The sequence below is a fragment of the Magnolia sinica genome, chromosome 9 (assembly GCF_029962835.1).
Source record: "Magnolia sinica isolate HGM2019 chromosome 9, MsV1, whole genome shotgun sequence".
In the NCBI taxonomy this organism is placed as follows: Eukaryota; Viridiplantae; Streptophyta; class Magnoliopsida; order Magnoliales; family Magnoliaceae; genus Magnolia; species Magnolia sinica.
The window spans coordinates 11245147-11269015 of record NC_080581.1 but is presented as its reverse complement, the minus strand read 5'-3'; the positions used below and the strand labels follow the sequence as shown (position 1 = coordinate 11269015).

At 41.2% G+C, this 23869-nt stretch overlaps 1 protein-coding gene across 2 annotated transcripts; it reads left to right on the top strand.

Moving 5' to 3' along the window:
- Window positions 1–14859: 14859 nt before the first annotated feature.
- On the top strand, window positions 14860–23092 carry LOC131256885 (uncharacterized). Of its 2 annotated transcripts, XM_058257968.1 has the most exons (15): window positions 14860–15129; window positions 15716–16062; window positions 16549–16634; window positions 17137–17237; window positions 17413–17535; window positions 18182–18251; window positions 18616–18702; window positions 18813–18878; window positions 19014–19106; window positions 19203–19259; window positions 19430–19558; window positions 19686–19776; window positions 20123–20211; window positions 21811–22004; window positions 22893–23092. In XM_058257968.1, the coding sequence occupies exons 2-15, from the start codon at window positions 15837–15839 to the stop codon at window positions 22999–23001; spliced, it is 1521 nt and encodes a 506-aa protein (XP_058113951.1). In that variant the 5' UTR covers window positions 14860–15129; window positions 15716–15836; the 3' UTR covers window positions 23002–23092. The 2 variants fall into 2 exon arrangements, with proteins under 2 accessions (XP_058113951.1, XP_058113952.1); XM_058257969.1 differs by lacking the exon at window positions 18616–18702.
- The last annotated feature ends 777 nt before the right edge of the window (window positions 23093–23869 follow it).

Genomic DNA, 23869 nt, shown 5'->3' with positions numbered 1-23869 from the left:
AGTAAACTCCTGATCTCAGATTAGTCGCGCGTCCAACCAAAATCCTGACCATGCGTAGGTACACAACAATTAGTTGCGTACCACCAGCCCAAGTGGATAGTGAATGAAATGAATGTATAAGTATGCATTTGCTACTCAATAAGTCCACAAATCAGTACGGTTCCTCTTTGGGATCATCACCGGGGTCTATTACACTCTACGCCAGCTTGCCGCCCCTATCCGAGCACACAACTGGGTAAGTGGAAGAGACCTCACTATTCGCCTGCCAATATCGAGCTCGGCTCGTCAATAGTGGATCCATTCCTCAAGATGGTCAAACTCAACCTAGACATTGCCCCCTCACTCAGGCGGGTAAGGTCACACCCCTTTCCAACCGACCACGACACAGTGGGAGACACGGCCTACTGGTATATGGCCCTCATGCGCTCATATATCCACTCGGTCTCGATGTTGGGGTGTTTCCTGGCCACGGAGGTTTAGAAATTTTCACCCAGGGACATCTATGGCGCCCGTATACTAGAACCAAACATTTTCGGTGTCCCATTTGGCCATCTATGATATGCCTGTGGAGGCTACGGCCCTGATGTCGTTAGGGCATACAGTAATCATAATGTGAGATGCATGAGTCATACAATCCAGTCATGCATCAATCCTGCGTATACCGCGTGCTCAAGTGAGATAACCTCCGCCTATCAGGGAGTCTCATAACAACATGCTCAATGTCATATGCAATGATCAATCACATCTTATAACCAACATGCAGATGATGCGTATGGGCATGTATCATGATGCTATGCTGTCACATACTCATAATCGGTATCAATAACCAGCATCGACCATCAATCACAACAATGTAGACATTTAACCAATATTGTCCCCCAAGGAAAACATGACCTCACACTAGGGCCAAACATACAACACCATGGGTCCCTCTCAATAGCGTAATACACACCACGATGGACCTTTCACATGGGCCTAACATACATCACAATGGACTCCATCGCCTGACCCTCCAATGCATCACAATGGGCCTTAACTATGGATCGCATATACATCATATAGGTCTCGACAATCGGCCTCGGCAATCAAAATCGGCCTCGACAATCGGAATCGGTAATTGGCCTCGATTGATAATCAGTCTCGATCGATATTCAGCAATCGACTAAGACAAATCAGAATCAGTAATTGGCCTCGATCGATAATCAGTCTCGATCGATAATCAACAATTGGCTAAGACAAATCAAAATCGGTAATCAGCCTTGATCGATAATTAGCCTCGATCGATATTCGGCAATTGACTACGACAATTAGGATTAGTCAATAATTGGAATCGGCAAATCGGTCACGACAATGGCACCGATAACCAACAGATAAACAAAGCGGGGTCTATAAATGATCAGCCGATCAACCATAGTATAAAGTTCGGTACTCGGCCGTGGTTATATCAAATCCGAAAGCACGGAACCATCCGTCTACAGCGAATGGGCCCCACTTATTTGGGTTAACCCACGAAGAGAATGGGCCTAACAAGGCCTAAGGGAAGGTCACAATGTGGACATCTAACCGTCATTGCCCAACAATGTGGACATCTAACCAACATTGCTCCCAATGAGTGACCCACATAAGGCCAAACATATAGTGGGCCCATGGCCTCACACAATGATCTCATAAATCAAGCGGGTCGCATCACATGGGCCTAATGCACATCGCTATGGGCTGCCTCACATGGGCCGGAAATACATCTCAATGTCCTCATCATATGAGCAAGAATATATTACAATGGCCTCACTAAATGGGTCGAAAACACATCTCAATGGGCCACAACGTATGGGCCGAGTATACATCTTAATGGGCCATGACCCATGGGTCTCATTACATCATAATGGGGCCGCAACCCATGGGCCTCAAATACAATAAGTGGGCCACATCAATGGGCCTCATACACATCAAGTGGGTTGTATCATATGTGCTGCACTAATGGGCCTCGCCCATTGGCCTTGGATATATCACAGTGGGCCACGTCTCACGGACCTAACAAGACAAACAGATGGCCCGCACATGGGCCAAACACATCATAATGGGTCACATACATCACAATGGGCTGCACTAATACATCAAGGTGGGCCTCATTATATGGGCCGCACCAAAAATCATTTCAATAGTTGTGGGTATAACATGTGTATCACTACACCCATGGTCCATGTATGATCATCAGCACTTATACAAACATATCCATGTAAATCGGCGCCAACCAAACATTGTCCAGCACTATCCCAACATTATGGACGGTGTGGATACAAAATACGTACGTCTAGGCCGGCCGCATAAGTGGACGGTGTGGGTGAAGTACACACAGTATGGTGGGCGTGTACAATGTAGGCGGGTCTAGCACATGCAACAAGCGGGCCCTGCGCCATCAAGACGGGTAGACAGTACGGATATAAAATACATACATCGGGGGGGGGGGAGAGTCCAACCATCTAGCGTGCTAAATGGTGCAGATATACAATACATTTATCATGGCAGAATCATGCATTGAAATAGGCCTTATATACATCATATTGGGCCTCGACCCATGGGCCCCAAATACATCTAATGGGCCGCATCACAGGGACCTCATATATAACAAGGTGGGCCTTAACAATGGGCTATAAATATGGTAAGTGGGCCACACCATATGGCCATATGTATATCAAATGAGCCACACGCAAATATAAGTGCTGATAATGATTTCCACTACTAAAATTTCCAAGGCCCGCCATAACATTTATTTCTCATCCAATCTAATCATAAGATCTCAAGGATTTCAAAGATAGCCGTTCAATCCTCACCGTGCACTATGGTCCACTTGATAAATAAATCTGTCTTATTTTTGTCCCAAACCTTAAAATCATTTTTCAAAAAAAAAATGGTTGGATGGTTGGATGAAACACATGCATCATGGTGGGTCCCATAGGGATGGAAGGCATAGATAAGTCACATATTCCGTGATGGAGGTCCACAATTGTGGACACAACACATACATAAATGGGTCTTAAGTAAGACCCACCAAAATGTTTATTTTCCACCCAACCTAGGGCCCAACATACTATCCATCCAAACTGGGGCCAACATGATGTTTACTTTCCATCCAAACTGGTCATAGGATCACATGGGCCTAGGGCCCACTGTAATATTTATTTACAATCCAATCTATTCATAAGGTCACGTGGACCTTGGGCCCACCATAATATTTATTTGTCATCCAACCTGGGCCACTGTAATATTTATTTGCATCCAACCTGTTGATAAGGTCATATAGACCTGGGGCCCTCTACAATATTTATTTTTCTCCCAACTTGTTGATAAGGTCACACGATCATGGGACCCACTGCAATATTTACTTGCATCCAATCTATTGATAAAGTCACATGGGCCAGGGGCCCACTGCAATGTTTACTTGCCATACAACCTGTTATAAGGTCACGTGGGCCTGGCCCACCGTGATATTTATTTTCCACCCAACCTGTTGATTGGGTCACATGGACAGGGAGCCCACTGTGGTGTGGTTCACAAATCCAGTCCACCCATTATGTGTGTCCCACCTGGCTGAGGGCCCAGACCAAGTTTCAGCCTCTTCCAAATTTCAGGTAGGCCCCACCAAGTGTTTTTATATGTTTAGGCATGTCTTCACATAATTTTAAATGGTGTGGCCCACCTGAGTTCCGTATACAGCTGATTTTTGGAGCGGCCTCCTGGTCCGAGGGGACCCATCCAATGCATGGTGTGGATGTTCAAAACGCATCACAGTAGGGCCCACATCTGGGGCTGTGGGGGCCTGTCAGGTCGTCTGCCCACCAGCCGCAGGCAGCGCCTGCGTGCGCTCTACAGCAGCAGCGCTGCTGCTTCCCCTTTTAAAAAAAATCTATTTTTCCATAGATTTTCATAAGTGGGGCCCGCGTTGGGCAGATCCACTCCATCCATTGGATTCTACGGTCCAAGACCGACCAAAGGAATCCAATATACGACCTATTTTTGGCGAATAGAAGGATCAAGGTAGGTTTCAATGGTAATACTGCTATTTCCTATGGTATGGCCCGCCAGAAAACGGGATCAACTTCATTTTCTGGCTTAATGCCTAAAATGAGCTGGGGAGTGGAGTTGACGGTGTGGATTAGACCGATACATCAAGGTGGGGCCTGCATAAGCAGCCCTTCCCAAAAGCCTTAAAATCTTTTTTTTTTGCTGAGTGAACCACGTCCAGCGTCCCTGGATGACGCTGGACGGATGAAGTGAATATGTAAATTCTTTACGGTGGGTCCCACGTGGACGTGGCCCACCTGACAGGATCAACTTAATATTTGTACTTTCCCATCACCCACAAGGTAGGGCCCACATAGCTTAGACGGCCATGGGGTCCATTTGATGGACAAATAGACATCACATCATATTGAGTGGGCCACAAACTAAAGGAAGAAGAGAGAGAGAGAGAGGGAGGGAGAATCACCCACCTTTGATCTCCTATTCCTTCTTCCACCGACGCAATCTAGAGCTCCAAGGGTTGGATTTTAACAGTTGAGATGAACTTTGGAGGGTAGGGATGAGAGATAGGAAGGTGGGCCACACCAAGGTTCTCCATGGAAGCCATGGACGTTGGAGTTGCTTGTCTTTGGAGAATGAGAGAGAGAGAGAGAAAGAGATGGGTGATGGGAGAGAGGGATGGTGGAGTGACATGAGAGGTAAGGTGCTTGTTGACTTTTTGGGGTTGCTTTTGTACTTGGTCATGGGGAGAGTAATGGGTTGAGTGATGGGTGTACTTTTGACAAGTGATGTGATTGATGTGATGGATTTAATAGATTCTCTTGGAATTTACAACATGCGGTGTTTTCCTCAAACTGAACGCGGGCCCACACTTCCTGGCACGGGTATCGCCTCGGCGACCGAGACGCGGCGTCAGAACTACGGGACACGTCTCAGGGTCGCGCGCAAACACTGATAACCGATCGCGGGTCGTCAGAATTCAACCAGAATGACCTGCAAAGCTTACGGAACAGTATGGGCTAGGATATGGATCTTACATCGATTACATGCTTCTACAGGCAGTAACCGACCTCCGCATGCTATAAAAAGAAAGGATGTGAGAGATAGTGAAGCATTCAATTCGCAGCCGGGACGTGGAGCAGGGAGAGAGAGAGTAGTATTTCAGATTTCTTTTATTTTTATTATTTCTTTTAAGATGTTTAGCCTAATCATGTTTATGCAAGGCTGAACCTCGCTAAGAGGTAAAGCTTGTAGCGTGATGGGAAACTTTTTGCTTGTGCCTTTTGTTTAGATTGAACCGATGTTGATTTTAGTTTAATTAAGGGAATGTTTTTAATTTTTAATGGTCTGTTGTGACTAAAATTACAGTGGGTCTGTGATAGCTTTGAGCATGTTCTTTTCCTTTTTATGTTTATGACGTCAGGAAGCCCTGTTGTTCACCATCGTCTCTTGGGCATAGTTGGATGACGGTACCCTTCCTAACCTTCATACATTGTTGATTGGTTGGTAATTAGTTTAACTCTGTTGTTTACTTTGTCTCCTGGGCATGGTTTGGTGATGGAATCCATCCTAATTCATATACCTTTCATCTCTTGAAAACTATATCAAAGGAAGTTCAATCTTGATTTCTATGGTTACACTCTTTAACTAGATGAAGATGAGACTCTCAGTTCAGTTGAGTTCTTGAAGCAGGAATAAGATCTCCCTGATCTCTACAAGTGGATCTTCTAAATCCCTAGTTTTCTTTCCCTGAATTCTTTAAGTTTTAGATAATTATTTCACTATTATTCCTCAAATTACAATCGATTGAGATTTCATCTTAGTCTAGTTCTAGTTTTATTTAGTTTCAGATTATGTACAGGTTTCAATCCCTTGGGATTCGACCTCGGTTTCACCGAGTTTATTACTACATCACAACCCTATACTTGCGGAGTGAACAATATCCACTTAATCTCAAATAAAGAAAAATAAGATTTCTTCCTAGAACACGGGTCAGGGATTGAATATTTAGATATGACACATCTTGGAACATACGTCAGGGGTCGAATGTCCACAATTACTAAAAATTAAAAATGCAGAACAAAATGAACATCTTTTTCGGGAATAACCCGGGCAGAGCACCTATAACAACTTAATCCTTTATAGGGCAGAGCACCCATAACTTAATTATATTTAAAAGCAAGTAGCAATAATCAATTGAATTAATTTCACATATTAATAATCAAATAAATGCATTTTATTTTACGTGCAACCAAAATCAAATAACTTAAATCAATAATGTGAAATAATAATCAATGGAAATCAATGTACATACTAATGTGGGCTTTTCAACCGGGAAGATCACCTACCTATTGTGATTGTATATACTGACGAAGATCTAAACTCTCACGTGGTTGATTTGAATGGTCAAGATTATATGGCTTCGACTCGAGCAATTACGAAATTTTTAACTATTGTTGAACTGGTGATGCTATAAAAGTTATCAAGGCCCTAGAAATCAACACAAACGCAAAGGTGGAAGTCAACTCAATGGTTAGATCTGGCGAGACTCAATGTGTTTAACTCGTCGCACCCAAGTACAACTTCCTCTCTCAGTCCATGTCTTTCTTCTTTCCTTCTCTTCCATTTTCTACTTTATGTCTTTCATTTAATTGCTTGTTAGTTAGAATTCATGTTGGAGAAGAGTAGGCCATTAGATGGAGAGATTTAATGGTCGAGATCGTGAGGATGGACTTCGTGCTGATTGTGGAGAAAGAAGGTCGTGCCTATGAAAATGGGAGGAGTTTCCACTTCGAACAGATCTTACACTGGATGCTCGGGTTTTTAGTTTTAGTGGCTGAGCTAGGCAGGGTCCACTAGTGATAGTGAGAAAGATCTAAGTCGTTCATCAGTTTTGCCAAACAAGGATAGATCGGGGGCTTAAGAAATAAAGAAGATACAAATCTCTAGTGGGCGGCTTAGGGATGAATATGGATAACATATGATTGAACTTGGGGATTTTTAGGTGGTTTTGATTAGACGAACGGTCTAGATTAGACTGAGGAGTCCACCATGATGGACGGTATACAACTCAAATAGGTGCGGTGGCGGCTTTTGTGGTGAATGGAGGAGAAAAAAGGAGGAGAGAGATTAGTGGAAAGGTGGGTTGGACTTCTCAGTTGACGTGCACAGCACGTCGTGACTTTCTTCTTTTTTAAAAAAAAAATAATTTATATGAGGGTGGGCACATAGGAATGGCATGACAAATCCACACCGTCCATCGCTTTGGTCCACCCATGTTAGTGCATGGGCAAAGAAATGAGGTCGATCCAAAGTTCAAATGGGCCACACCAGGAAACAATGGAACTCGCCATTGCAAAAAAATAAGGTATTACAGTTAGAGACCAAAATTCAAGCACATCCAAAGCTCAATTTGACCATACCATGGGAAACAGTGGGAATAATGATTTCCTCATTTGAAACCTTGCTAGGCCCTATAGTGAAGTTTATTTGTCATCCACGCTGTTTATAAGAGGGCAAAAATATGGATGAAGGGAAAACACAAAAATAAGCTTGATCCATAACTTTTGTGGTCCTCAAAAATTTTTCAACCGTAAACGTTCAATTCAAAATGTTTCTCATGGTGGGGTCCATCTGAGCTTTATATATGCTTCATTTTTGGACTCAGGCACTACAATTATCTGATAAAATTGATGGAAGGAGTGGATGAAATATATAAACTGCGGTAGAGACCCCTGCGGTAGAGACCCCACAGAGTTTACTCGCTGCGCTTTAGCGTACTGAGTTACTCACTACGTTACACAAAACCGTTTGCTTGTGGCGTGTGAGATTATGATGGTGTGTTGGCATCAACAAGTTATGTGAGCCCCACCATAATATATATGCTATATCCACACCATCCATTCATTTTTTGAGATTATTTTATGGCATGAATTCAAAAATGAAGCAAATCCAAATCTCAATTGGACCACACCACATAAAGCAGTGGAGATAATAACGTCCACTATTCAAACCTTCCTCAGACCCACCAACGTGTTTATTTATCACCCAACCTGTTCACGAGTACAAAAATTCTCTAAATCAGGCCTTCAATCTCCACTGCTTTATTTGTCATTTAAAAATAAAAAAATAAAAAAAATCCATGCCCTAAAAATGATCTCACAAAATGAACGAAAATCATAGATATATCACATATCTTGGTGGGACCACAAAACTTGGTGACGTCAACACACCACCGAGTTCGGTGTGAGTTTCAACACCAGGTCCAGGGTTCGATTCTCCACAGATAGTGAAATCGAACAGCGTCACGAGTTTCTAAGGTGAGTGGGACAGTGAAATCCTGACAGGGACAGTACCCAGTCACATTCTACGGTACAGCAGAGGCACAAACAGCAAAACCCAGTCTCACCTAATACCTGGCAAACAAGCATTAGCTTTGGTAGGAATGAGAATCACCAGAAGTAGGAAAGAGGAATACTTTTGATACGCTGGAAGAACGTGATGGATGATACGCATGCACTAGAAATTTATTGAGAAATTACATATGTGGCAGCATATAAGTAATTCAAACTGAACCGTCCAAATTATTACTACCAGTTTAGACGTATCATGAACCAAAAACTATTTTTATTTGGTTATCCAGCTATTAGATTGTTAGACATTTATTGGACGGTATAAAATGAAAATATCTAATGGTTCTATTTCAAAAAATTACCGTCCAATAATCAGAGGATAGGATTTTTCAACCAATCTGATTTTTAGAATTTAACTCAGCAACGGTGTGTTCCACAGTTTAGTCGGTTTGGTTTGAGTAAGTATTTGCCATGTGTACTATTTCCGAGCGCCTGCTTATCAAGCATCACTCGCAGATGGAGTATCATTCCCCTGACTGGTACATTTGGCGTTGAGAACCACAAAAATGCGAGGGATGTTACCCTTTTTTATCTTTTTTCTATTTTTTTTATTTTTATTTTTTAATTACACACGCGCACACACCCCCACGCACTCACACTAGTGGAGTTTCATCACCTATGGATGCTCGAACCCTTGACCGGGTGTTGAAACTCCTGAGAGTCTACCACCCGAGCAACGGTAAGGATCAACGAGGGATGTTACCCTTGCCTTGCGGGGGCATCTTGATAAATGTGTTGTATGTCAACGCTGCCCTTCCGTTTTTTCAGCTCATTTTAGTACTTTATATCAAAACTTCAGCAGATACACTTCGGTGGGCCACACCATACACTTCGGTGGACCACACAATCGGAAAAGGTGGTGAATGAGCATTAAAAACTTTCTGTAGCCTGTGAAAGTATTGGATCAATCTGATCTTTGTTTTTCCCTTCATCCAGGTCTGTTTGACCTTATCAACGGATGGATGGAAAATGACATTAAAGGATCTTCCTATGGTAGGCTCGAGGAAGTTTTAATGGTGAACGTTCGATGACTACTGTTTCTTATGGTGTGTTCCACGTGACATTTGGAAATGCTTAATGTTTCCACTATTTCTTAAAATAGTACGAGAAAACAGGTGGACGGAGTGGATATAAAATACATAATCAAGGTAGGCCCCACAGAAAGGATAAAACCTACAAATGTGTTACTCGGGCAACACCTCATCCACTACCGACGGTGGATGTTAACGAGTTATCCATAGCTCAACTGGCAGACTGGTCGGAGATACCTCGTTTCAACACTTGAGGTCTTGTATCTATCCCTAATGCGGGTGGCTAACACGGAGTGTGTGTATTGACATCGTGTACTAACAGACTAACTCAAACCAAAAAAAAAAAAACACCTCATCCGCTACCGACAGTGGATGTTAAAGAGTTTCCTTTTTCGTGAATGTCCTAAGATATGATGGCAAGCAAACCCCACCCTGTTGTCTAGTTCCTGAAATTAGGTTGATCTGATCATCAATCTGCCCACATACGCGCACAAAATTAAGTACACCCCACCCTATATCTGATGCTTTCTTATACTGATGTGGCCCACCTGATAATTATATCGGCTTCGTCTTTGACCTATGCTAACTAAACTGTGCGGGTCGCCTGATGAACGGCTCAGATACACACATATGTGTCATGTCTTCACACCTGAGGGGAGTGTACTTTTAGTGTATTCGTGCGAGTACGCTCAGCATTCGCTTAACGGGACGCGGTTTCGCTACTGACGCCGCTGCTACGGCTCGGTGCTCTGTGGCCCACACCCTGATGTATGTATTTCATCCACACCGTCCATCCATTTTTTCAGATAATTTTATATTACAATCCTAAAAATGAAGTAGATTCCAATCTCAAGTAAACTACATCAAAGGAAGCAGTGTTGACCGAATGCCTACCATTGAAAACGCCTCGGGGGTTAAAAAAAGCTTTGGATCAAGCTGATGTTTGTTTTTTCCGTTCGTCAAGGTATGTGGGACATAATTAACAGGTTGTATGTCAAATAAATATTACCGTGTGCCCTAGGAAATTTTTAATGGTGGACATTTAATCACTACTTTTTTTGTGGTCCACCTAAGAGTTACATCTGCCTAATTTCTAGAATAAAGCCATACAGGGATTTAGAAAAATGGATGGACAGCGTGGATAGATCACATACCTCATGCTGGGGCCCAAAAAGCATCGACGAGTAGCCACCCGGCACTGTCACTAGCTAGACAGCGTTCATCTCCACCACGCATCACGTGGAATCCACCGCGTGTAGGTGCGACCCGGTTTGGCTGGTGGCCCTAGCTAGCCGGTGTCAAAGTTCTGTGGCCCCCACCATGATGCAGGTGTTTTTCTGCACGGTCCGACCATTCGGTAGCTAATTTTAGGGCATGAGCCTAAATATGACAGTCCATCCATCTGTTGAAAACTTCCCAACGTCTACAAAAGTTTTGGATCAAGCTGAAATTTTCGTCTAGCCTTCATCCATTTGTGTGTGAGCTTACAAACAGGATGGATGCTTTAAAAAACATCACTGTGGCCCTGGGAAGGTTTCAATGGTGCACATCATTCTTACCACTGTTTTCAATGGTGTGGTTCAAATGAGCTTTGAACGGACCTCACTCTCTAAAATGATAAGCAAAAATATATGAACGGCTTGGATAAAACAGACGAATTATGGTCAGTCCCATAGAGCTTTGACACGAGCTAGACACTTTTTTTTAAGGTTTAGCTTAGTACAAGCTTTGTAGCCACCGGGTAATCGATACCAAGACCTCAGTGTTTAAACCTACCAACAAACAATGGTCCGCATAAAGCCGCATGCATGTAGAGGGACCTGGGGTGTACTAACAAGCTAACAATTTATTTTTATTTTTTTAAATGAACCAGATCCATTGCTTAAGTGGGCCGATGATGTGAGAATTGAACATCCACAGTTGAAATATTCATGGGGCCACAGAAGTGAATTATGTTAATATTTGTGTTTTCAGTTAATCCCAGTGGGAACGAGGTCCTGAACGGTATAGATGGCATGTAAATATCACTGTCGACCCCAAGAAGGTTTCAACGGTAGCAATTTTTCTAATCTTCTCTTTTAGTAATGCCCACTTGAGTCTTGAATCCTGCTTCATTTTGGTTTGATTTCAGAAAATGAGCTCAGAAAACGGATGAATGGACTAGATTCCTTACAAACATCGCAGTGGGCTCCACCTCTGTTTCCAGCGTAGGAGCTTCTAGCTTTCGCCGGAAGCTTTCGCAGAAAATACGCGTCCAAATTAGAGTGGAGCGGATTAGGTGAGATCTCGGCGTCACCCGAGACGGTGCGGCCTGGGGCCACCTTTATGTATGTATTTTATATCCACGCCGTCCATCCGTTCTTCTATATTAGGGAATTATAGCGAAAATAAAGCAGATCCAATTATCAGGTGGACCATACCATAGGAAACTACCAAACAGTGGTGGTTGACTGTTTGAGGGTCACTCACATTCTGGATCAACATGATATAAGTTTTTTTTCCCTTCATCCAGGTTTATGTGACCTTGCCAAGAGATTGGTTGGCAAATAAACACTACCTAAACATTAAGGTGTGCTCTAAGAATTTTCCAATGGTAGGTGTTCGATCAACACTGTTTCCTATAGCGTGGTCCACCTGATAATTTGATCTGCTTCGTTTTTGGTTAAATATCCTAAAATGATCTGAAAAAAATGGATGGACGGCGTGGATACAGAATATATACATCAAGGTGGGCCACATGGTAAGGGCCGTGCCATCTTGAGTGGGGCGGGGTCATACCTAATCCGTTCGCCTCGTAGAGTTGCGTGTTAGGGACGCGGATTGCGTCCTTCCCCCGCCCGGACGGCTCTGTGGGTCCCACTGTGATGTAAGTGTTTGATCCATGCCGTTCATCGTTTTTATAAGATCATGTTAAGATATGAGACAAAAAAAAAAAGAAGTCAGGTATATGTCTTAAAACGTCCACCATTAAAAACTTCTTGACAGCTGAAGAAGTCTTAGATCAAGATGATATTTGTTTTCTCACTTCATCGATGCTTACATGACCTTATGAATAGGGTGGATGGTAAAAAAACATCAAGGTGGCGCTTGGAAAGGTTTCAACGGTAAGTGCCATTATCACTGCAGCTTCCTTTGGCGGTCTAATAAAGCTGTGAACTTCAAGAACTCCAGTGTTGAAACGAGGTAACTCCACTCAGTCTGCCAGTTGAGCTATGGAACTGGGTGTAATTCAATGTACTTCTAAATTGCAAATGTGGAATAAAATAGTTCCCATTAAACCATCCAAATTTTATAAAACAATTTCAGTGTATCACATAAAAAAAGTTTATATTATTTAATTACCTGACTATCAGATTAATGGACATTTAATGAACGGTCCTAAATGAAAATGTCCATTGGTATTATTTAAGCAAACAGTATCTACTAATCAGACGCGGATTGCCTACCACCCCGCGACGCCCTATCTCCCAACGGCAGTTCTGTGGGCGGGCCCACCGTGATGTATCTTTACATCTAAGCCATCTATTTCTTTTCTCGTATTACTTTAAGCATCAAAATAAAAATAAGGCAGATCCAACGGCCAAATGCACCACACCACAGATGACTCTGGCATTTAATGCAACCGACATTTAATGCTTTGTGTATTTTAACGCAACTATGCTTATTATTTGGTGTGATCCACTTGAGCGTTGGATCTGCCTCATTTTAGTGTTTATGCCTTAGAATATTACGAGAAAAGGGATTGATGGCTTGGATGTACAGATACATCACGGTGGGCCCGCCGACAGATCTGCCCGTTCGGAGCTAGGGACGGGCGGGGTAGTCCGCAGTCCGCGTCCGAATTATCTAAGAAATATGATTTTTTTTAAAAAAAAATGTAATTGCGAAACATTTTTTACACAATTTAGTCGGTCCATTTTTAGTTAATATATGACACATGTAACACTCCTGAGTGCCTGCATGTCAAGCGCCGCACGGAACCAGAGTATCGAATAACTCGCCAATAATTCTGCTTTCAATCGTCTTTTTTAAATCAAAAGCGCACTCGGGAATCGGAATCAAGATTCACTGGATATGGTGGGTTGTTGCAGGGCTACCCATACGCGTAAGTTAATCGAAACCGTTCAAATAGTGGGTCCCATTTTATACGGCAGATGCGCGTGATGGATGATCTCAATCTTACATACTGGTATCCGTTAATAATTATTTTAAAATAAAATCAGTCGACCATCCAATTGAACATATAAATATCCACTATTTTTACGTAAAATCATCAAATGAATATCAGTATATACTAAATTTGGTAGTATACATATTTAACGGCTTGGATTGACTTTATTATATTTGAAATTTAAATAAATTATTTGCATGTATATAGATATTTGTACTCTCTCAGACCACTAGATTTTTCCTCCCGTATTAATGGACGGTTGCGCAAACTTGTAGCATCTCCGACACCTCGTCTGTGCACATGTCATTCGATGAATAATATGTACTCGCGCGCGTGAGACGACGAGCGGCTCTGCAGCATACGTGGCGCAATATCACAAATGGATTTCACTCAGAATCCTCCGTTCATCACGTGGGTCACACGTAAGAAAGTGAGCGGTCAGCAAAATAACTTGTACCACTTGCCTACGGCACGCGGAAATCCACTCGCCCACACGTGGTACAATAAACACGTGCACGACATCAGAACCGTTCATCAGCATATCAATGCGATATAGATTCTATAACTATAAAAACAAAGCTACATTGTTATCAGATCGGACACATCTATACAAAATAAATGAACAGTCCAATAAATTCATCACCAGTTCTAATTCCATGCAAATATGGCCCACCTGATGATCGTCTTTCCCTTTATTTTCAATTCATGGATCATGTACGGTGGAGAATCTCTGGATCATCCATCCGATCTTATACCCCGCGTGAGTCTGTACGCATGTGACGTGCGTGCACCTTTAAAGCACTCAAGCGAGTGCAATCGGCGTATCGTAACTTACCAAACAACCATTATTTCAAAGTCTCACGTATGCAGAATATCAAAACCGTTAAAAAAAAAGTGATCCACATCAAGATAACTATATAGTGTAAAAATTAATCTGATCCACTAGTTGGATGGGCCACAAAGGAAAACTAACCTATACCATAGGTTTTCTGCTGATTTTGATTCTGTGTACTGATTGGTAGGTAAATCATCCTTATTTTCCTACCATATGATAATAATAGTGGGCCTTATGTTTTGAACGGTCAAGATTACACAAATAGATGACAATTTGTCCTACAAGAAAATGAGTGTACCATAACTTATGATACAACCGTATGTATCTGATCGTTTATTCTCTCCTCCTCTTTCTCGGAGCCGTAGAATAGAAAAGGTAAAAAACGAAAACGTTTTTGAGAATGCCTGCAGCTGCATCAGCAGCAAACCCAATCCCATATTCTCTCTCTCTCTCTCTCTATTCTCCATCTTTCCAGGGATTTCTCCTTAAAACTAGGGTTTTTTCTCGATTCTTCCCCAAACAATAAAGAGTGAGAATTCAAAATCCTTCAATTTTCTTTATTTTATTTCAGAAATCGATCTTTTATACGTATTCTGGAATTGAGCTGTAAAAGATTCGATTTTCACGCGGCAGAGATCGTGTTGAAGTCTCTGGATTCAGGTATGTTCTGAAGTCTTTGAATTTCCCTTTTTTTAAAAAGAATTTTTAATTGTATTTTAATGAAGATCGAAAAGGAATTTGATGCAATGGAGGGTGGGTTTTGATGTCGAGTTTTGGAGGTTTTTATTTGATTTTGATTAATATTGTATTTTATTTTATTTTACATGTTTTATGTTGGTTTTGACTTTGTTAGATTTTTTTTATTTTTTTATTTTTTTATTTTTTGTTAGAATTGTTCGATTTTGACCGTTATTAGTTGTAATTTTTGAAATATTTTATTTGACTTTTCTATATTGATTTGTTGGTATGATTTTGATTTTGATAAGAGCAATGGAGAAAGTTTTGGTATTTATTTCTTATTGTAGTACTTGGAATTATATTTTGGTGATTTATGATTTTTTTTCTTTTTTTCTTTTTTCTTTTTTATTTTATTTTTTACTGTGGGATGTTTTATTTCGATTTTATCAGAAGGTCCTTTTTTCCATTTGTAATTTAGTTTGATTTTATCAGAAGGATTTCAATTTGATGATATGATTTTTTTAATTTTTTTTGGAATCCTAATTTTTTTTCGTTGCTTCTTGTTCAGTGACGTTTCGTCAATACGAGGTGATAATTTATTGACCATAGCTGTCCTGAAAATTCCATTTTGCCGAAACTGCTGCTACTGGTTTGTATGCTACTTGCAATTGGATACTGAATTGAAGAAGATGAGATCAATAGTTCGAGCTGTCCGTCATGTTCGGTCAGCTTCCCGGCTTCGGAAAGGAGAGGCTTTTTTGAATGGCTTTGGTAGAAGAAGGCAAAGAATTTTGGATAATCCAGTTGGGGTTTCCTCATTTTTGCCATCTTGCAGTAATGAATTGGATAGATACTTGCATCATGTGATGATATCTAGGGCGCTATACACCCCTGCTGCAAAAGAAACCAGTGAAGGTTTTTCTTCTGATCACAGCCTTTTTTGCTATTCAATTTTAGTGAAATTCAGAACAGAAATGCCAACAGGACCCATGTGCACGCATGTGTTGACACAGCACATCTGTGCGAGACCTAAGCCAATCATCGATGGGCGGGCCTCAATGTATGGATGCACTGGACCAAAAATCAGACTGGTGTACTCATCCAGTGAGCAGTGCATGTACGTTGAATTTGGGTTGTGGTCTTTTCTTTTTTAAGCTGCACACGTCTTTTGTACTCATGTAGCACACCTGATGAGCGGCCTGACCTGATTTTCCAGGGTTCGTAATTCAAGTGGGGTTCAGCTAATGAGTGGCTTGGATCTCGCGTGTTTGCCATGGTGGCTTGTCTGAATCATGAGCCCTGTTAGATGGGATCAATTCGGTTTTACCTTCTGTAGAATCAGTATTTATCTTTTATCTTTGCATGATTTGTTATTGGTGTTGACTCCAGTGTCAGGTTCAGTTACAGATGTTGGGGGAGGAGGTCCCCTCGCAGAGTATGAGCGAAGAATTGCAGCTGGGGAACTTGCCGATGGTGACAGCTTCCAGGTACAAGCCAGTCTTTGCACATATTATTTAAGGTAGAGCTGTTGTATACTCCCAAATTGTGGCTGTCAGGGCTTCCCAAGCTTTTAGTGCACTTGGTATTTGGGCCACATGATCAGAAAACAGAATGTGCATTAAGTGGGTTGATTTTTCAGGTTTTTTTCACCCCAAATTGTGGTTGAGATAAAAACAGAAATGTCCCAATCTTACCTGAACCATGATTTGGTGAGAATGCATTCTGTTGGATATAGAAACTGAATCACCCAAATAAATTGTTGTATATTTCCATTCCCTACAAGTTGTAACAATATCTCCATTTCTTCATTTCCTTTTCACCGTGTGGATGACCCCGCAATGGTCCTCTGTGAAAAGACAACTGACATGTCATTGTGGAGCCATATTGTCTGGATTGGTCATAACTGAAAACATTTTCAATTCATCCAACACAAATTGGCACAAAATGTTTAATATGCTTGGATCTCATTCTTAAAAATGGTGGGCTCAGGTTGACATCCTTAGAGCACTTCAAAGACTCTACGATGAACTTGTGGAATCAGCTGATACCTGTCGATTGGATCGGTATGCGGCTTCTGAGAAAGCTGGGAGGTAACCCATTCATTGCCATGTTCTCTTTTACCTAGACATTGTTTGGCATGCTAGAGCGCATTATATTCGTCAAGGCTAATGGGTTTCTCGAAGCAAGTGAATTTGCATGTGGTTTTCTTTGAATTCCATGTTTTGTCTAACAAAGCCACCTTTTTGGTGCATCATCATCTTCCAGGAGTAGGTGGTTATGGTCCCGTTTCTTACCGCAGGCTTCATATTCACCTGTCAAAGGACTTTACCTGTATGGAGGAGTGGGCACTGGAAAAACGATGATGATGGACTTGTTTTATGACCAGTTGTGAGTAACAGTTCGTTTTTTGTACTTTTAGATCCTTTCATTGGTGATTCTTCAAGTCCTTGAACATAGTAGGAGTCTCATGTAAGCAACGATTGCTTATGACATAGATGCTTAAGAATGCAGTGGATATCACACCACCATATGTAGCTTATAGAATTCTCAAGAAAGTCGTGTTTTTATTTGGAAAGTTATTTGCATCTTGAAAATAACACCATTTCCACTACAATCCATCTCTTTGGGATATAGGTTATTCTTTAAAACCGTATGTTTTACTTGCATTTCTAAATTTGAAATGGTGATGTATGGAGTAAACCAGTTGTAAGGCTTCCCCTAGGATCTTGAAGAGGACCTTTGGTCATAAGGTTCTAGTTCTTACATATATGTTGATGATTTTACCAGCATGAACTTGAAGAATGTCAACATCAATGAGAAAATTTATTCCTATTCTGATTTGTAGAGTAGACAAGAGACCTAATTCTCCTCAGTGAATATTTCATGGTAGTTTTAGATCTTGATTTAATATCCCAAATGGGTTGTTTGTTATGGGTAAGTTGCAAGGTAATTGAAATCTGAGCCATAAAACTATATGTTTGTCCACCCCTCAATGGATTTAGTGACTTCTAATACTTCCATTCTCTTTACACAGGCCATCTAACTGGAGGAAAAAGCGAATCCATTTTCACGACTTCATGTTGGGTGTCCATAGTCGCCTTCAAGTAAGATTTTTTCTGCAATTTCTTCATCTAATAGTAATATGGGAATCTAGTTGGAACATAATTCTTTACAAGCCCCAAATCTACTTTGGTTGAATGTCAGTGGGGTGACTCCGTTTTGAATGACATGTTATTGATTTTCCACTTTTCTGCAAATGAAACGATACCTTGTTCATTTCTAAGTACTAAAAAAGAACTGAGCATTAGTTTTGCAGTAAACGGGTTTTCTGGATACTCTCAAACATACCCTTAATGCAATGAATAAATCAATCTCTGTGAACTCTGTTGTGTTGTTTGCATATCTTATCTGCGAATGACTGTAGCTAGATATTTAAGATGTGATTCCCTTGGTTGCTGTAAACTACAGAGGCATAAAGGTGTCTCAGATCCACTTGAGGTTGTTGCAGGAGAGATATCAGATGAGTCCATTTTATTATGTCTAGATGAATTTATGGTACGTAAGAAATCTCATGGTAGGTCCATAATCTTCTGCTGAGCATATTTTATAGCTTATCTGTGTTTTGTTTTTATTATGATTTTATGTGAATTATCTCGAACTTGTAGGTGACTGATGTTGCTGATGCATTGATATTGAATCGTCTCTTTGGGCATCTATTCAGCAAAGGCGTTGTAAGTAGTTTACCTATTGGGGATTCTCCACAATTTCTTTTTTATGCTTCTCCCAACACTATAAAATTACATGACGATGCCATTAACTGAAAACATTCTCATGTGTGGGCAATTTTGGACGGGGTGTGTGCGTAGATTCTTGTTGCTACTTCAAATCGTGCTCCAGATAGCCTTTATGAAGGTGGCTTGCAGAGGGACCTTTTCTTACCCTTTATTGCCACATTGAAGGTATTTTAAATGGTATTGTTTCACTTTTACCCCTCAATTTGAACACTAAAAGAAAACGATTTGTTTGTCTCACATCTGGTAAACTTTTCAATGCAGGAGAGATGTTTAGTTCATGAAATTGGTTCTTCCACTGACTATCGGAAAATGACGTCGGTAAAGTTTCCATTCTCTCCCTTATAGGTCAATTAGACATCTGTCCTTTGATCTTTTCAATTTGAAATTATGCCATGGACAGATGAACCTTTTTTTTATACATTTTAGTTTGATCATTGTCACAGCTGTGACATGCTAGCTATATTTCTGTTTTATAAATTGCATTGCAGGCTGAGCAAGGTTTCTATTTTGTTGGACTGGAGTACTCTGGACTTCTGAAGAAAAAGTTTCAGCAGTTAATTGGACAACATGTAGCCAGTCCACAAGTGGTGGAAGTTGTCATGGGCCGCAAATTGCAGGTTTGTTTTTTTCAATCAGTAATTGGCAGGTTATACGTACAAATGTACAAATAAGAAAAGCAGCCATTTTGGTTCTGCTATGGAATATATGCTGAGGAAGTTTCATGTTTTTGAACTCTCTTTTCAGGTTCCAATGGGTGCTAATGGATGTGCGTACTTTCCATTTGAGGAACTCTGTGACAGACCTCTTGGAGCTGCAGACTATTTTGGATTGTTCAGTAAGTCTTCTGTATTGTCTGACAATTAGAACTCCTTTAGGGTGCATTTGGATGCTCAAACATGTAAGTGGAGTAGATAATTTGTTGAAACAGAGGTTTATTCACTCCACATTATGATTGTGTGGTGAGGGTTTCAAGAATCGTATCATGCTGAATTTCATTTTTCCGCCTTTTCCACCTCGTGTCAATTCCTGAAATGCTTCAGGTCGGACGAAATGCGAGACGGAAAAGCATCTTGTATTTTCAATTAGATCCCTCATCATATTGCTGGTTGCATCTCTTAGAAGTAATGTGCTCCTCTATTTTTGTTCTGGACTTCTTATATATTTGACTTCTTTTCTTGCAGAGAATTTCCATACTCTTGCACTGGAAGGTGTGCCAATATTTGGGATGCACAATAGGACAGCAGCATATCGGTTTGTTACTTTAGTCGATGTATGTGTCAGTCTCTCTCGCCGCTTTTGTTTGTTTCTGATTTTCATATGAGTTTTCAATGATCAGTTATATTTTCAGCTCATGATCCTGGAGTCTTTATTTGCATTTAGTTGGAAACTGGAATTATTCAGGCTGTTTGGATTGGTGGAATCCAACATGTAGATTTCGAAAAGAAAATGTCATGTATAAGAAAAATCGTGGATCAGGACATCTGTGGAAAAGAATCCTGAAAAGGTTGTTTTAGTTTCCACCATATCCGGGGAGATGTAAGATGATCAATGGTCAAAGAGTGAAATATGTTTCACAAGAAGTGTGTAAATGAGGATTATCAAGTGTTTGGTAGGAAAGGGGAAATGCCATTTTTTGAGGAAAACAGTGGAAAGGAAACCCGTTGTCCACAAGTTTATTATCGCAGTCGGCAGAAAATGTTACATTTACGGAAACCTTTTTTTTTTTTTTTCCACAGTTACTTTCTGGATTCCACCAATCCAAAAATTGCTTCCATCTCTCTCTCTCTCTCTATGTATGTGTGTGTGTGTATACCTTCCTACTGACATCAAACCTGTACCCCGACCAATGTAGAATAAAGAAATCATAGATGTGGTTCTTTTACCAGTGCAAATCTATCATAGAAAAAGGATAAAGAGAGATATGATCTAATGGGCTCAGTATATGGAAACCTTCTGATGCACCTCGTTGCATTTGGACTCGTTGGCATCTGCATCACCTATCCAGACTGTTGATTAGGTTCAGTCCACACTTCGTCCATTATGAAAAGGTCGCATCAATCTGATTGTTCTAAGCATCTGTGACTAGACCTATCTTCTGAGAACAATCTTGTCCATCCATTTTTGCATGCCTCTGACTCAACAGTTTGGGGTCATCCAATCAGCATGACTTTTTCAAAGCCTATGAAGAGTGGACTGGATCTGATGGATGGTCCAGAAAGGTGATTTGGATGTCAATGAGCCCAGATGCAACTAGGTGCAAGGAAAGGTTTTGATACACAGTCCACTTGATCATTTCTCAAGGGTACATACCTGTTTATTATTATTATTTCTTTTTTAAGTGTCTTGTTATTTATTTTCCTTTATTCACTTTTGTTCTCTCTCCACCAAGGAATTGTGCATGGGGCTCACCTGAGTGAGCTTGAGGCCCCTCGCTTCACGTGCTGATGTGGCAATGATGATAGATATCCAGCTTTTTCATCCTGTGGAGACCACCATGAACATGCCCTGCCCAGGCCAGCTGCTCATTAGGTGGGCCACGAGAATACGTTGAATGTTGACAGTTGGCATATTTTTTCCGACCATTTTTAGGCCAGGGCATGTCCATGGTGGTCTGCAACTGATGAATGAGCTAGATATCTCCCATGACTTTCACATAGGCACCTGATTGGTGAAACCCCTTCACCATCTCACTCAATCACTCCTTTCTTTGCTGATATCTTTCTGTTTTTTCTACCATGATTTTTTTTATTTATTATAATTTCACATCGCGGGTGTTATTATTTTTTTCTTTCCAATTTTAAGATCTTGAACCTTTTTTTTTTCTTCCCCTCTTCTCATTCTCGTTTTCATTTTACCTTTTTGGTTGCAGGTGATGTATGAGAACAAAGGCAGGTTGCTATGTACAGCTGAGGCATCTCCAACCGGACTTTTTGATAGAATTGTGACGGTTGCCGATGCACAAAAGATGTCACCTAGAACGTCTTCACGGTCGAGGAAGAATGACGATTCAGACCTTTGTGTGGACAATGAGTTGGGATTTGCAAAAGATCGCACTATCAGTAGGTATGGTTCGAACCACATGTTTTTTCCCCTTTTTTTTTCCCCCTTGGTGACTTGGACCGACTTGTTCAGTCCTGAATTGAGTCACGACTCACCCAAGTGGGAGGGTGACTCGTCTGAGTCGGATAACTATCTGAACTAGATTGGACTCAAACGAGTATGAGTCAACTCAGACAAGTTTGGATCTTTGCTCTTGCTCGGGTGGTAGACTCTCGGGAGTTTCAACACCTGGTCAAGGGTTCGAGTATCCACAAGTGGTGAAAACCCACTACAGCGTGAGTGTGTGTGCGTGTGTAAAAATAAATAAAACTCAGACAAGTTGACAATCCATTGTTCGAACTATGCAACTAGGATCCATGTCAGTTCTCAAGGCTTTTGATCTGATGAGCGCTTCAGTTGGACACACCCTAAAATTCCCCTGGATCAGAAGATCCAATCCATCCAATCTTTGGCTTTTCTTCAATTATGGGCCTTCACTTTCTTTTATTTACCATCTATATGCAGCCACGAATCGAAGGATTTTGATTTTTCTATCAAAGATTTTTGAGGCAGTACATCCGGCAAGGGAGGGCTATTTTACAATCATGGATGTAGTGCATGTCTGTGTACCATATTGCAAATGTTACCACCCATTTAATTCATTAATATGGACCCACCAATTGATTGGAGACTTACCAGGTGTTTTGAACCATTGGATCTCTGGAATTTTTGTTCTTGACCATTTCTCTAAACCATTTGTGATGTTCCAAAGAGGGCTGATGCATGTGATGGTCCTAACTTCCAACTGCCACAGCTCACAGAGGTATTGGCCAACTGGTTGGATGGTCCACATCCATTGAGGCTGCTTGATCGAATGCTCGCCCTGAACCGTATAAAATTTCCATGTTGCAGATTAACAGAGATGAACAGCAAAGAGTTTTTAGAACAGCATGCGGCCATGTTGCTAGAGAAGCCTTCTCAGGAAGAAGCCAAGGAGGATCACAACGCTGTCCAAGCATGATAAGGTTCTGACATGGCAATGTAATTTGTTATTTGTAACATGGGGTCCACTTAAGGTTTGATTCCATCAATAATATTTTAGGTATGTCCAACTGATCTTGCCCATTGAATAAAATGAAGGAAAAGGTAAAAAAGTATTCTATTAGGTATTCAGATTGGTATGATGACTGTTTTTTTTTTTAATCTCTGGTTGGAGAGAAGAGTTTATTTATGCCCATCAAATTTCAATTATTGTCTTCAACAGAAGTGCCTGGCACTTCCCGAGTGGGTGAGTCGATCCGAACCGAGTAGCCTTGGTCCAATCCGAACTCAAACCAAGTTGAGTTCAAGTCACCTAGTAACTAGACTCGACTTGTCCTGACCTGTAATCCGACTCGGTACTGACTAGACTCGATCCAAAACCTGACTCGTACATATAAAAAAAAAATCCAGATTTTGACTTTTCAGATCTCAAATGTCGTGTAGTGCAACTAGGTTATGAGCTGTCTTTTCAGCCTGTGGATTCCTGCTGCACTCGACCCGACCCAACTCAGTGCTTACTTGACTTGACTCGGTCGGGGTTAGTCCAGGCCAGACCCGGACTCAGATTGGGTTAGGTATGCTTAGGGCTGAAAGTTGGGCAGGCTCAACCCGACTGACCCATGACCAACCTGACATTGGGTTGGGCTTGGGCAAGATGTATTGGGTTTGATCTCGGGTTTGGGCCATACAAACACCAACCCGATAAAACTTGGGTTGGGCACGGGTTGAGGTCTTGGGTTGCCCGAACCAACTCGAACCCGATCAATATATAAGTTCCTTATAAATTAATTATAATTGAGTGTGGATAGTCTGTGTTGAAGGCACAGAAAATTCCAATGTCGTCGGGT

Bases quoted from the DNA above. Each gene is read 5' to 3' on its own strand.
- LOC131256885 (XM_058257968.1), top strand. From the start codon at position 15,837: ATGAGATCAATAGTTCGAGCTGTCCGTCATGTTCGGTCAGCTTCCCGG. The intron at 18,252-18,615 runs GTAAGATTTTTT...TGTAAACTACAG, and splicing joins GTGTCCATAGTCGCCTTCAA to AGGCATAAAGGTGTCTCAGA. The intron at 19,107-19,202 runs GTATTTTAAATG...TTTTCAATGCAG, and splicing joins CCTTTATTGCCACATTGAAG to GAGAGATGTTTAGTTCATGA.